General features: G+C 39.0%; 1 protein-coding gene across 3 annotated transcripts in view; it reads left to right on the forward strand.

Moving 5' to 3' along the window:
* Positions 1-13,978, forward strand: part of LOC121316233 (protein-tyrosine kinase 2-beta-like) — a 60,881-nt gene that overhangs the window by 24,027 nt on the left and 22,876 nt on the right. For all 3 annotated transcript variants that reach the window (XM_041251163.1, XM_041251165.1, XM_041251164.1), the window contains exons 2-7: positions 5,474-5,723; positions 7,748-7,926; positions 9,901-9,988; positions 11,587-11,666; positions 11,780-11,842; positions 13,711-13,765. In XM_041251163.1, coding sequence (XP_041107097.1) covers positions 5,520-5,723; positions 7,748-7,926; positions 9,901-9,988; positions 11,587-11,666; positions 11,780-11,842; positions 13,711-13,765 — 669 coding nt within the window. In that variant the 5' untranslated portion in view covers positions 5,474-5,519. The remainder of the gene's footprint in view (positions 1-5,473; positions 5,724-7,747; positions 7,927-9,900; positions 9,989-11,586; positions 11,667-11,779; positions 11,843-13,710; positions 13,766-13,978) is intronic.

Raw genomic sequence — 13,978 nt, forward strand, 5'->3', positions numbered from 1 at the left:
CAACCATTAAATGTATTTATCTAAATGCTAGAAGTATCAGAAACAAAATTCTAGAACTTGAAGCTACTGCACTAACAGGTAACTATGATGTGATAGGTGTTACAGAAACGTGGTTATCTGAGAGTGATGGGGACGAATATAATATTTGTGGGTATACACTGTATAGGAAAGACAGGCAGGACAGACGAGGAGGAGGGGTAGCGCTATACATAAGAAACAGTCTTGAAGCCCAGGTGTTAAACCTGGACAAAGAAAATAAAACCGAATCAATATGGGTCAGAATAACAGACAAAAATTCAAAAGGCATAATAATAGGAGCATGCTATAGACCGCCAGATTCAGACGGTGAGCACAATAATCTGTTATACAATGACATTAGAAATGTGTGTAGCAAAGGAGAAGCCATACTAATGGGGGATTTCAACTTCCCCCAAATAAAATGGGAAAACCCGGTGGGTAGCGCGAAGGATGAAATAGAAATGGTGGAAATGACAAATGACTGCTTCCTAACACAATTTGTGAAGGCACCCACTAGAGGGGAGGCATGCCTTGATTTAGTCTTTTCAAATAACGAAGATAGAATAACTAAAACAGAGGTCAGAGAACCACTGGCAAACTCAGACCACAACATGGTCTCATTTGAAGTGTTTTTTAAATCCTCAAAAGTAAAGACTAAAGCTAAGGTTTACAATTTTAGAAAAGCAAACTATGAAGGTATGAAACAGAGACTAACAGAAGTAGATTGGAGTAAAATAGAGAAAACACCCACAGAAGAAGGATGGTTGTTCTTCAAAAACGTAGTACTAGAGGCGCAAAACAATTATATCCCTAAAGTAGACAAATCTAAATGTAAAACTAAATTGCCAAAATGGTTTAATAGATCAATTAAAAAAAATATTCAGCGAAAAAAGGCACTTTACAGAGCATTAAAAAAGGACCAAAAAGAAAGTACACAGAAAGAGTACACAGAACTGCAAATGCAAGTCAAAAAGGAAGTTAGAAAGGCCAAGAGAGAAATAGAAATGAACATTGCTAAGGGAGCTAAAACCAATTCCAAAATGTTTTTCCAATATTACAACAGCAAGAGAACATTCAAAGAGGAGATTAAATGTTTAAGAGATACAAATGGCAAAATCGTAGAGGAAGAAAAAAAAATAGCAAATATGTTAAATGATTACTTTTCACAAGTTTTTACAAAGGAAGATACTGACAACATGCCCCACATGTCATCCAGTTCCTATCCAGTTTTAAATAACTTTAGCATAACTGAGGCAGAAGTGTTAAAGGGACTAGGAGCTCTTAAAATAAACAAATCCCCTGGGCCGGATGAGATCCTCCCAGTAGTACTCAAAGAAATGAAAGAAGTAATTTACAAACCGCTAACCAAGATCATGCAGCAGTCTCTTGACACAGGGGTGGTACCGACAGACTGGAAAATTGCAAACGTAATACCGATCCACAAAAAGGGAAACAAAACTGAACCAGGTAACTACAGACCAGTAAGCCTGACTTCTATTATATGCAAACTTATGGAAACTATAATAAGATCCAAAATGGAAAATTACCTATATGGTAACAGGGTACTGGGAGACAGTCAACATGGTTTTAGGAAAGGGAGATCGTGTCTAACTAACTTGCTTGATTTTTTTGAGGATGCAACATCGATAATGGATAATTGCAAAGCATATGACATGGTTTATTTAGATTTCCAGAAAGCTTTTGACAAAGTCCCGCACAAAAGATTAATTCTCAAACTGAACGCAGTTGGGATTCAAGGAAACACATGTACATGGATTAGGGAGTGGTTAACATGTAGAAAACAGAAAGTACTGATTAGAGGAAAAACCTCAGAATGGAGTGTGGTAACCAGCGGTGTACCACAGGGATCAGTATTAGGTCCTCTGCTATTCCTAATCTACATTAATGATTTAGATTCTGGTATAGTAAGCAAACTTGTTAAATTTGCAGACGACACAAAAGTAGGAGGAGTGGCAAACACTGTTGCAGCAGCAAAGGTCATTCAAAATGATCTAGACAAGATTCAGAACTGGGCAGACACATGGCAAATGACATTTAATAGAGAAAAGTGTAAGGTACTGCACGCAGGAAATAAAAATGTACATTATAAATATCATATGGGAGATATTGAAATTGGAGAAGGAATCTATGAAAAAGACCTAGGAGTTTTTGTTGACTCAGAAATGTCTTCATCTAGACAATGTGGGGAAGCTATAAAAAAGGCTAACAAGATGCTCGGATACATTGTGAAAAGTGTTGAATTTAAATCAAGGGAAGTAATGTTAAAACTGTACAATGCACTTGTAAGACCTCATCTTGAATATTGTGTGCAGTTCTGGTCACCTCGCTATAAAAAAGATATTGCTGCTCTAGAAAGAGTGCAAAGAAGAGTGACCAGAATTATTCCGGGCTTAAAAGGCATGTCATATGCAGACAGGCTAAAAGAATTGAATCTGTTCAGTCTTGAACAAAGAAGACTACGTGGCGACCTAATTCAAGCATTCAAAATTCTAAAAGGTATTGACAGTGTCGACGCAAGGGACTTTTTCAGCCTGAAAAAAGAAACAAGGACCAGGGGTCACAAATGGAGTTTAGAAAAAGGGGCATTCAGAACAGAAAATAGGAGACACTTTTTTACACAGAGAATTGTGAGGGTCTGGAATCAACTCCCCAGTAATGTTGTTGAAGCTGACACTCTGGGAACCTTCAAGAAGCTGCTTGATGAGATTTTGGGATCAATAAGCTACTAACAACCAAACGAGCAAGATGGGCCGAATGGCCTCCTCTCGTTTGTAAACTTTCTTATGTTCTTATGTTCTTATGTTCTAAAATGTCATGGTGACCAAAATAAATGGTCACAATAATTCAACAAGTATCATGCTGGTCTAAATCCAGCACGAGTAGAAATTGTTTTAGTTTCTTCATTTTTACATCGTCCTCTACTCTGACAACCAAACCCAGTCAGCAAAAGCTGCTGGTTTTGTGTAATGGTCAAGGGGGCAACAGTTTATCAATTACCTCGTTTATCCCTCGACCACATTCCGCACAGGTCTTCTAAGAAGAGTGGTCGACAGCCAATTTGTCAATAAATTATTAGCTGCATACCACTCATTCTCACGGGATGTATTTTGGACAAGATGAGATGCAAACCTTCCCTGCCAACTACAGTAATAATAATTAGAATAATAAAATGGGTTCCCCCCACAAAATACATTTAAATAATAATAATAATTATAATAATGATCATAATAAAACAAATCCACATAGAATCACGTAAGGAGTCAAAGGCTACACTAGTATATGTACACTGTCATATAAGCAACCAGGACTTCACGGATTCAATGTGGCAAGTCTGAAAGTGTTTTTGGTTCTCCAAGTCTTTTCTCCAGAATGACCCTGTGATGCAATGAGGTGCTCCCCTATGCCTTTGAAATTGTAAATATTTGTACATAACACGCACGCACGCACGCACGCACGCACGCACGCACGCACGCACGCACACACACACACACACGCTGCAATTGTGTAAAATACCAACATTGATAGATCTACTGGTCACACCCTCATTTAGCAAAACGTCTGTACTCAGTTCAAAGACTGTGAATGCTTGTCTCAACCGTGACTATTTTGAACTGAAAATATCTTGAAAATGCAGAAAACTTTCAGATGTGCATACTCTATATAATATATACAAAGAAGCATTTTCGAGGTTTATGAATACAAAAACGTGATGTGCATTAAAATGCTGTTCTTTCAGACTGGGTGCTCTTGTCCAGATCTTGTCCAGCTAGTGTTAACGTTGTTAATTCCTTTGAGGATTTTAAAGACTTGAGTCAAGCGTAACTTTTTTGTTTTATTTCAGCACCCTCAACTTTTTGCTCTTTTAGCCCTGCCATTCATTGGTAATGATTCACTGTAGTGTCTCATTGCTTAGAGAATTGGCGTTCATCTTTCCACTGATAAAGTGAAATACTGAACCTTTTTATAAGATTTAGAAGTGAGTAGTTTTTCGAGATTTACGATTATACTGTAAATACAGTATAATCGTAAATCTCGAAAAACTACTCACTTCTAAATCTTTTGTAGTCATTTTTGTATTACTTTAGTATAAATACATGTTAATTTGGATTCATATGTTGTTTTTTTCTGACTTTATGTGAACGAAAAGACACACATTTGCCCGTTTTCCCATTGGAAAGAGTGATATTTTGAAATATTACTGTCCTGATTACAAAAGCAAAGTTTGTGGGGAATAATAGCCATTTTCTATACTTTTGAGGCATAAGCAATTAGGAAATAACACTTACTACCCAGGAACAAAAATTGTGTTACATAGTGTAATTTAAACTTATGGGAATTTGACGGTATTTTGACAGTAAATACAAATGACAATAAAATAAAGTCCCGTGTTATGTTTTCAGCCTACTAGCATACACTTTCATTGTTGTTTGTCTGGGCCCCACCTCCTAGAAGCAGAGTAGCAGTTATTTGCAGACAAAATTAAAAACCTTTGACACTGTAAACTGTAAACAACTAACACTCCTAGAAGCTAGTAGTTGGCGTGACAACCTCTGTTGCACTTTTTGCTATGTTGTTGTACAAGTTTGTATGTTCAAAACATATGGTACACTGGGAGTGTGTTTTTTTTTTTTTTTTTTTTATAATATTGCCATGATGTAAATAGTTTTCACCTTTAGATAAACTTTTGTTTCCTAACACGAGATCAGTTGACTGCACAGATTATTGTTAAATTGTGATCCATAATGTCTGCTACGTAAATTAAAAATCTATATCTTTTCAGTCTTCTTAGCATATTCCAAGTCATTAGTATCTGTCCACAACCTACTGTTTTAAAATAGTTGGATATTTCCCAATAGTGTTGCGTTCTTCAGTAGAACAGTTGTTGAGCAAGAATAGCTGCTTTACAACATCAAAGGAACGTTAATGCTTTGCCAAAACATTAATTTTCAACTAGTACATTTCGTGTCATAATACAGTTTTAAATGATGACATTTTTGAGGTTATGAAACAGTCATTTAAAAATCCCATATACTGTGGGAAACCCAATTTAAAACCTGTACACGGGCCGTGCAATTTTCAAAACAGAAACAATAGGAGCACACAGAGCGATTGCACAACACAAGCTTAATCAAAGGCCTTTTTATTTTTTTAAATAAATAAAATAATCATTACCTGACTGATATAAGCGTGCCATGATAGGCTTTTCCTAGGGCGGCAAGTTGCCTAGCGCCGGCCCTGTGCTTCACTGATACGACAAGTTGAAAACAGCCTGCCAGACCTTGTTTAGAAATACTGCAAGAAACCTTTGAAGGCATTGCAGAAGTATAGTGAGAACGTTTGTCGTTGAAGTTGTGAAGTTTCTTCAAGTATTTCTGAATGTAACGCTATTGATATTTCAGAGTTATGGATGAGATATCTTTTCCCTTGTCTGCAGGGGGGTGGTGTGATGGTGGTATGACTTAAGTGACCAGCGTTGGACGATGGCAGGAAACACCCACACCGTGACAAGGAGCATGGGCGATATGGGCCGCAGTCTAGACGGGCTCTCTGACAGACCCCCTGACAGGCTTATGCCAGGGGACCAGGGTGATGTCAAGATCCTAAAGGTCTGCTTCATCAGTAACAGCTTCAACCTGGGCAAGAACTTCAAGCTGGTCAAGTGTGAAAGCTCCTGGGAAATCAGGGTAAGCAGGCTGGGCATCTGCCAATGCATTTTCTACATCCTTTGGTTCCCTGTATGGTTGCAAAAGACGTGGGTTGGTGTCCGGTTAAAGGGAACAGATTTGGTAACATTTAAGCAGCCTTGAAGTGTTTATTCTAAAGTAGTAATTTCAGAATAGTGCCCAGCACCCCAGTCAGTGCCTCATGTACGGCCCATTCAATGCAAAGAGCTTGTTAAATGTTCTTTAATCTAGTTGATGCTGTTGCAGTTTCACCTTCAGCTTTAAAAACGCTCAGTCATACTCTAGATTCAAAGGTGTGAATAAGCAGGCAAATGTTTTAGTGATTTCATCAGTGTAATGATACTGGGCTGGTTTCGCAGCACTAATCTGGGATTATCTTGTCTAACATTGAATTAGATAGCCCAAGATCTGTGAAACCAGATTAGGTTAGTTTTTTGTGGTAGTATTATCACTATACTAATGAGGGTGGTAGTTCCTCCTTACAATGTGATAATTAGGTGTAAACAACCCCAATCATTATGACAAGAATGTTAATGGTATGGGATATTTAATATTAAATATGCACCAACATTCAACTAAGAAAGTATGCTATCGGCACTTTAGCTATATGTTTGTGGGATGAAACTATTTTGAGAAAGTGTAGCCTTCACGTATGTTGCTGTTTTAATTTTATTGTAGAATTTGCCCTCCAGTTCCGGACTCACTCTGCTAAACTCAGCTTCTGTTTAAGTTGGGTTTGGCTTGCTCACACTTGTCTACAATGGAGGCATCGTTGTCCATTTAGGCTTGTACCTCGCTGGCACATTGTTAGCCCCGACACATGCCTATAAAAACTAGAGGAAGCAACAAGAAAGTTGGTCCAAGTGCCAGCCAATAAAAGTTGGTCTAAGTGCCTGTCACGAAGACAGCTGCAGTGGGTGACGTCAGACCAGAACCAGGAACCAACACAAAATAAACAGAGAGGTGGAGTTTTGTGAAGCTGAGCGATTGTTACCGATCAGCATTTAATAATTAAACAAACAGAAAATAAAAGGTTGCAAGACAAACAAAACACAGGACACAGCATTTATATCCCATGTACCAATGACTATACACCAACATTAACACACAACGAACAACACAACACACACACAGGGGCAGGTCAACATTGCCACACACAACGAACAACACAACACACACACAGGGGCAGGTCAACATTGCCACACTGCTACATATTTTTCCAGCTAATACACACACATGGCCTGTGACTTTTCTTTTTTTTTTTTTTTTTTTTTTTTTTTTAATAAGGGTAGTAACTCTAATATTTGAAATGGGTCTGTACTGTGCGAATAATGGAAAAACAGTTTTGAAAAATATAGTACCTTTAAAGTTAGGAAACCTAGTTTGTACTTGTCTGCTCTGAAACGCTATCTATTATCATTATAATATTAAAAATGTCATATAACTTATTTATGTAATATACATTATACAAATCAAAACATCAAATTTTGCATGCAAGTGACATTTAAAGTATGAAAAAAAAACAGTGCCTGAACGAGCCTTCAAAGGTTTAAAACTACCTTCAAATTCCAGGCTAGGAAACTAACCTTCGAACACGGCCCTAGTAAAAATGGAAATCATGCACACTAACTGCAATTGTGGGGCACTATAATGTTTAGTGCCCTTTCGGAAATCAGTCCCAAAGTACATTAATTGGTCTTGAATACCAGCAATGCTAGAGTAGAGCTCACCATACAGCCATTACCACACTGGCTGGCCGGCACATATCTATGCCCAGCTATCCCACAGAAATAATCCCACCACAGAAAGTCTTTAGAAAATGAACACTAAATTCTTACAGAAAACATTGCCCCACTAATAAGCAGGGTCCAGTAGTGGCTCCATTTGGTTTTCATTATGGCGTCTGTACTTCTGTTTAAATATAAAAATAAAATTACCTCTTGTATGTAGGAATGTGGATTTCTGTTTAAAATAGTCTTTATTTATTTTTTAATAAATAAAGTGTTGTGATTGTTGTTTTACAGGATATCATCAACTCTATCTTGATGAGTGGAAGGATAGGCCCCGATATCACCTTCACAAGCTGCTACGGGCTGCGTCTAAAGCATGTGAAATCGGATGAGGTCCACTGGCTCCACCCTGACCTCACTGTGGGGGATGTGGAGCAGAAGTACGAGCGCCTGCATGTGGAAGCAGAATGGAGGTATGTGCCTGTGTTAGCTGTCCTTGGTCTCTCCTACCACTGAACCTTCATCAGAACGACCGTTCAGTAAAATATCACAACTTAACTGTGCCAGTGGGTGGAGTAGTGCTCCACCCATTGGCACAGTCATGTACTGCATGTACTCCCATAGACGTGAATAGCAATAAGAAAATGTTAGGTTACTTACCGTAACCCTGGTTCCCTGAAAGAGAAAATGACCAATAACACACTTATGGGATGTGCCTGCCTATTGGTAGGTATTACTGAGCTCTTTATATCAGAGCTGCCGATAGGCCCCATCCTAGGGTGATGTCTTCGGTCCCGCCTACTGAGGGATCAAAATAGTCAATCCACAGAAGCCATTCCTCTTTTTGCATTGAACCCGTGAGGGCGACCGATGCAACCTTGGAAATGGCCGCCAAGTACACCTTCAGTGTAGAAGGTGACCAGACCTCCTGGCGTCAAGCAGTTCTTGCAGAAACTGTAAAGTAACTGGCATAGGGCAAGAGACTGGGTCATGACACTTAGACACCATTTCTGACTAAGTGTATAACAACCTAGTGGAGCCTGAGCTAGCGTTCTGCAATGTACCCACTACCGCATTAGATAGCCCTAAGGCATACCAGTGGTCCCATTTAGAGGCCAAACCCATAATTGGAACCTGCCCGGTTCCGGATGCCAGAGAGTGCCTTTCGCCTGACTGAGGAGATCCAGGCCTGGCCTTGCAAGATCTGGCACAGGGTCGAATCACTCAACGGCAGGGATACAGCAAAGCCTAGCCCCGGTGGAGGAACTGTGTTCTCCCCGAGTTTGTAGGCTAAAAAGACACACACACTCACTCCTTTAAATCAATACTGCACAGGGAATCGCACACAAACGACAGAAAGCAAAGAAGCAAAAATTCAACGCAAGCGAAGCAGGCTGCTGAAGAAAGGAGACAAAAAAGAGCCAGCTTTCAGCACGAATGCTACAGTCAACCCTGAAAGGTTATTTTAGTATAAGCTCAGTTGTCAACACAGAAGGTCTTACCTTACCGTCTTGAGAGGCAAAAAGAGGAATGGCTTCTGTGGGTTGACTATTTTGATCCCTCAGGCAGGACTGAGGACGTCATCCCAAGGAAGGGGCCTGTCGGCAGCTCTGATATGAAGAGCTCAGTAATACCTACCAATAGGCAGACCAATATTCCATAATCTAATCGAAAGGGAACCGACTAACTAACACCATATCATTACAAACACAGTTTGAAAATGATCATGTTTCACCAAGAATGGACAGTGAATTACTTGTTGATCAAACCACCCCCTCCCCCCACTAAGATACTCTGGTCATTCCATGAGGTGTCAGAACCTAGTGTGAACAGATCGGGTTCATGCCCCTTGAAGAATGTAACCCAGAAAAAAAGCTTGATTTTTAAAGTGCTTTCGTGCACTTTTATTCAAAAATAAATAAAACAAACAAACAAAAACCTAGCTCTCATTGAGTACTAACTAAACGTATGCAGGTCCCTGACTAACGCAGGACAGCAAAGCTGTTTAGCTGACATATTTTTATAAAACCCAAACATAGGTTTTTACCTCACCATAATACCAAGTTCCTCACTCTACTGCCACACACAGTTCTGAGCAAACTGGCTGCTTTCCTTAAATACCCTGCACCTGACTCTAATTTACAATGATAGCCAGGTGCAGGGGATAATTAAAAATAAAACAATTAACACAATTAAACAAACAAATTAAAACAAAAGCAATTAAATCAAACAAAACGTACATTTTCAGATGTTTTTATGCAGGGAGGAATCTGACCCTCCCCCTGCAACCTTACACTAGTTATACACGAGTTTCGACTTATCAGGTATATCTTGCCCAAATTTGATGAAACCTATAATGGGAAGTAACCATGCTTCCCATATGCATTATGGGAGCTGTAGTTTTTCTTCCCACCATGGGGACTACACTCTGTCCTGTTTTGTTCCAGGTACGACTTGAGAATCCGATACATCCCAGATAACTATGCTGAGAAATTCAAGGCGGACAGAACCACCTTAATCTACTTCTATCTGCAGGTTAGTCAGTTCTGGGGATCCTGAGGGTTACAGGTTTTCTCAAATCTAAACACTAGAAATAAATTTTTGTTATTTAGTTTTGGTGAATCAAAGAGGCGGTTTAAAGATGAAATGTGTACGTAGGTTGCAGCTGTGGCATTCAAAATAGCATGGGCTGAAGACGTGAGGGTACAATATTTATAAATATAAAAAGAATCGCTTGAGAAAGGCTTATTACTAAAGAAAATGACATACTGTTCACTGTACTACTGCCAACTCTTGGTCTTGAAAATGCCAACAACCTAATGATGAAGAGTTTTCATTTTTTTTTAATGACCACAAGGGGTGTGACGCTCTAATCTGCTCACATCAACTGTAAAGTTGCAGTGGTCCTTTCTAAAACCACCTCATTCCAGGAATAAGCAGAAACAGCAAAAGAGAATGATAGAGACCACACAAAATGGGATAATAAAGAGGTGAGAAATGAAATATTAAGAAAATGTAGATGGTATAAAAATATCCCTTTAATGTAATAGCTGTATTTGCTGTATGCCATGGTTTGTCAGTAGGGTGAACATGTCACTTTGTAGGCTGGCAGTTCTGCTTCGCTTGCAAGCCAAAAAAGAAAAATGGTGCTGTGAGGGGAAGTGACTTGATCAATTCTTCATTTTTACTCATGGATACTGGTAGCAATGTGGCTGAAAGAAACGTGCAATATTGCGGTGGATCCCAGTTCCGGCTGCCTCACAATCCAGGCAAGATTGAACACATGTAGGAGCAGTGTTACAGAAGCAAGCTGGAGGATGAAGGGTGAGATCACAGCACCCGAGAATTCCTGGCCGATGACAAACTTGAACAGTCTTATCCAATCAAGACTCACGTGGTGTGCGACGTGCACAGCACTGGCCTGAATGCTGATGGTTGCCAAAGTCAGTCTTGTGTTTACTGCAGCGAAATTTGTAAAACGGAAAGGTGACAAACTTGGTAGAATCTAACATTTTGGGGGCTGATTTTTAATTTTTTTTTTTTAAAATCATTCAACTTGACTTCTTTTAACCAGAATTGGAAACTTGTTGTCTTTCCGAAAGGAGACTCCATCCATCAATCTCATACGTTACCAGTTTGACCAGTTAAATAGGTCTCTCTGCCCACAAACCTCTGTCGTTTCTTTGTTTGGTCCTCCTCCTCCTATGCTATTGTCTCACTTTCTGAGATGAAACCAACCTGTTTGTTAGTTCCATTTTCTGTTTAAATTACATCTGTTTTAAAAAAAAACATGTCCCTTATACTGGGAATATCCCTTATGAAAGTGTACCATAGTAAAGGCATAGCAAAGTGTAATGATGATGAAGCATAGTGAAAGCATGGTAAAGTGTAGGCAAGCATTGTAAAGACAGGAGAGGTGTGGTGAAGCATATTAAAAATCCAAGCAAACTATGATAAACTCACGGTATAACCATGGGGAAAGCATGACAAAACTCTTTTAGGGATATAATTTAAAAGGGACATTCATAACACAATAAAGGAAATTGGAACATCTAGGATATTGTCCTTCCATGAACTCTAAGTGAATAAATGGGGAGCAGGGGTATGAACTGAGCTTTCTTCTCCCTGCGCAGGTCCGCTGTGACTACATGCAGTACTGCGCTAGCAAAGTGAGTGATGGGATGGCTTTGCAGCTGGGCTGCCTAGAGATCAGGTAAGACTCGGTTTCAGCTGCATCCAGAGGTCAAGTCAGCAGAACAACTGAACTCTCACCTACATGTGCAATATGTGAACAGTTTAATTTATTTATTTATTCTCTCTTAACAGGAGATTTTGTAAAGACATGAGTCCAAATGCTCTAGAGAAGAAATCTAACTATGAACTCCTGGAGTAAGTGATGTGCATTTGCTGCTTAATGTTTTTGGCTTGTCTACCCAATTTCCTTCCTCTCATCTCCACTGACCTCTGCTGGGAAATATAGGGATAGGCACAGGTAGAGGGCTTCCAGGATAAACCTACATCTCAAGTTAAATCACAATTTGACACAAACACCAGCAAAAGATGCTATTTAAAGGGTGGATCCTCCTGGTGCATTTGTGCTGGACAAACCACGCAATGTTTTGAAAAACTCCAAGTGCTCTCTTCTGGTTAGGAGCTGCCAGTGCACTTTGCTGGTACATGAAATTGTTTGCATTGCCATCTGATATACATGTACCGATCGCTGTAGTTACAGTTCACATCCAGCAGCAATGTTTAGTTTCTCATTATAACAAAAAAGGCAAAATTAGGGTTATTTAAGGACCAGGGTTGGTAATGTATTTCAGATATTGTGCCAACAAGTTCTAAAGTGCACTGAAAAATGTATTCTATAAAAATGGATTTTGATATTTTGCTAGTACAGGGTTAGCTCCATTTATCACCACTTATGGGGTTAATTACTGCAGCCAAGCTGAAGTATTATATGTCTTATCATATTTAATATTGTAATGCATAGATTCTAATTGTTATTAGTCAGTGTTTATCTTCACGTGTATAAAATTACTGTTTAAAGTACATATGTGAAATCCTTTCACACATATTTTAGTTAAAGTACTATGTTATATCTTGCACATTTCTGTAATATTATTACACTTCTTATCTGTTTAATGTGGTTCTCTGCTTAGACCGTTACTCCCAGGCTTAGTGTCAACCACAAAGTATGCACAGTGCTCCAGATAAGGTTTTGGGTCTGGGAGTAACTTACCCTCTAATTTTAACACAGAGAGTAAAATGTATTTTCAGGGGGTTAAAATGCAACATAACCTTGAAGTCATGAGTAATCTCAAGAACATTGAACAGTCTTTAATGGTAATAGGGTAGGCATTAAAAAAGACCCTTCCATTTTAACTGCAGTGTTACTTTGAACCACTGTACAACCACATGTGTGTTCTACAAGGTTCTTTATTGGCTCAGCGCATTTTATTTCGAGGTATCACACTGGCTCTGCAAGTAAATTACGTTACTGATATTTTAACATTAAATTTATAAACCCAGTGAACATGTTAATACATTAATATAAAGCCATACAGATAAATAAAATAAGGAAATACATTAATACATTATAAAACAGTTTGTTTAATGTTATAGGCACCTATTTTTTAGCGGTTGCTGCCTCCGATGGTTCCAGGTGGATTTGTAGCTGGACTGGGTGTTGACAGTTCAACCTGTATAGCTTTGAAATTTTCTTATTCTTACTGTGATTGGCTGCAAAGACAACAGGGCTAGCCAGAGATTGGATAAAGTTTACTGGGCTGTTTTTTTCTTGTGTACAGTTTCCTAGTAACTGAAGACATTGTATTCTGGGAGATGTAGTTGTTAGTGGAAGTTTTAGGAGAGGCGGAAGGGGAGGCAAACAAGCTGTGCAGCAAAATTGCTGTGTGTATTTTTACGCATTCAATTTAAATTTAGTGCGTACTTTGGTTTTTTAACGCGTAAAAACGATATGAAATTAGGTTAAGTGACCACTAGGGGTGTGTGACTGTAATTTTCCCTTTACTTCATCACAGTTGCATTATAGGTGCACACCGCTAGTGGCTATTTTTAAGAAATTCAGCATTTAGGAGCCATGAGTTAGTAAGCCTGGTAAATAATCATCTAAAGAGAAACAGCACAGAGAATTATAAAAGTCCCTTTATCTTTCACCTAAACAGGGGGCAACTGAACCTGTGTGAATGGCCGTATTTTATTCTAGACTAAAAATCCCATCTTTTTTATTTCAGGAAGGACGTGGGTCTTGATCTCTTCTTTCCTAAGCAGTTGCAGGATGGTTATAAGGTACCCGAAGTGATCAGTATGATCACTGCTAGGGCCTCCACAGCCTCAATGCTGAGATTGAGATTAAGAGAGAGGAGGGTTCCCTATATAAAACATGCACTCTTTATAGACAGTTCTTTACGTTTTGTGAATAGGACTCAATGTGTGCGTCTTTCATATGGGAAAACTTGAGAGCTATGAAGTGAATGGTAATGTATAAGATGTTATTTTTAC

The sequence above is a fragment of the Polyodon spathula genome, chromosome 5 (genome assembly GCF_017654505.1).
Source record: "Polyodon spathula isolate WHYD16114869_AA chromosome 5, ASM1765450v1, whole genome shotgun sequence".
Classification (NCBI taxonomy): domain Eukaryota; kingdom Metazoa; phylum Chordata; class Actinopteri; order Acipenseriformes; family Polyodontidae; genus Polyodon; species Polyodon spathula.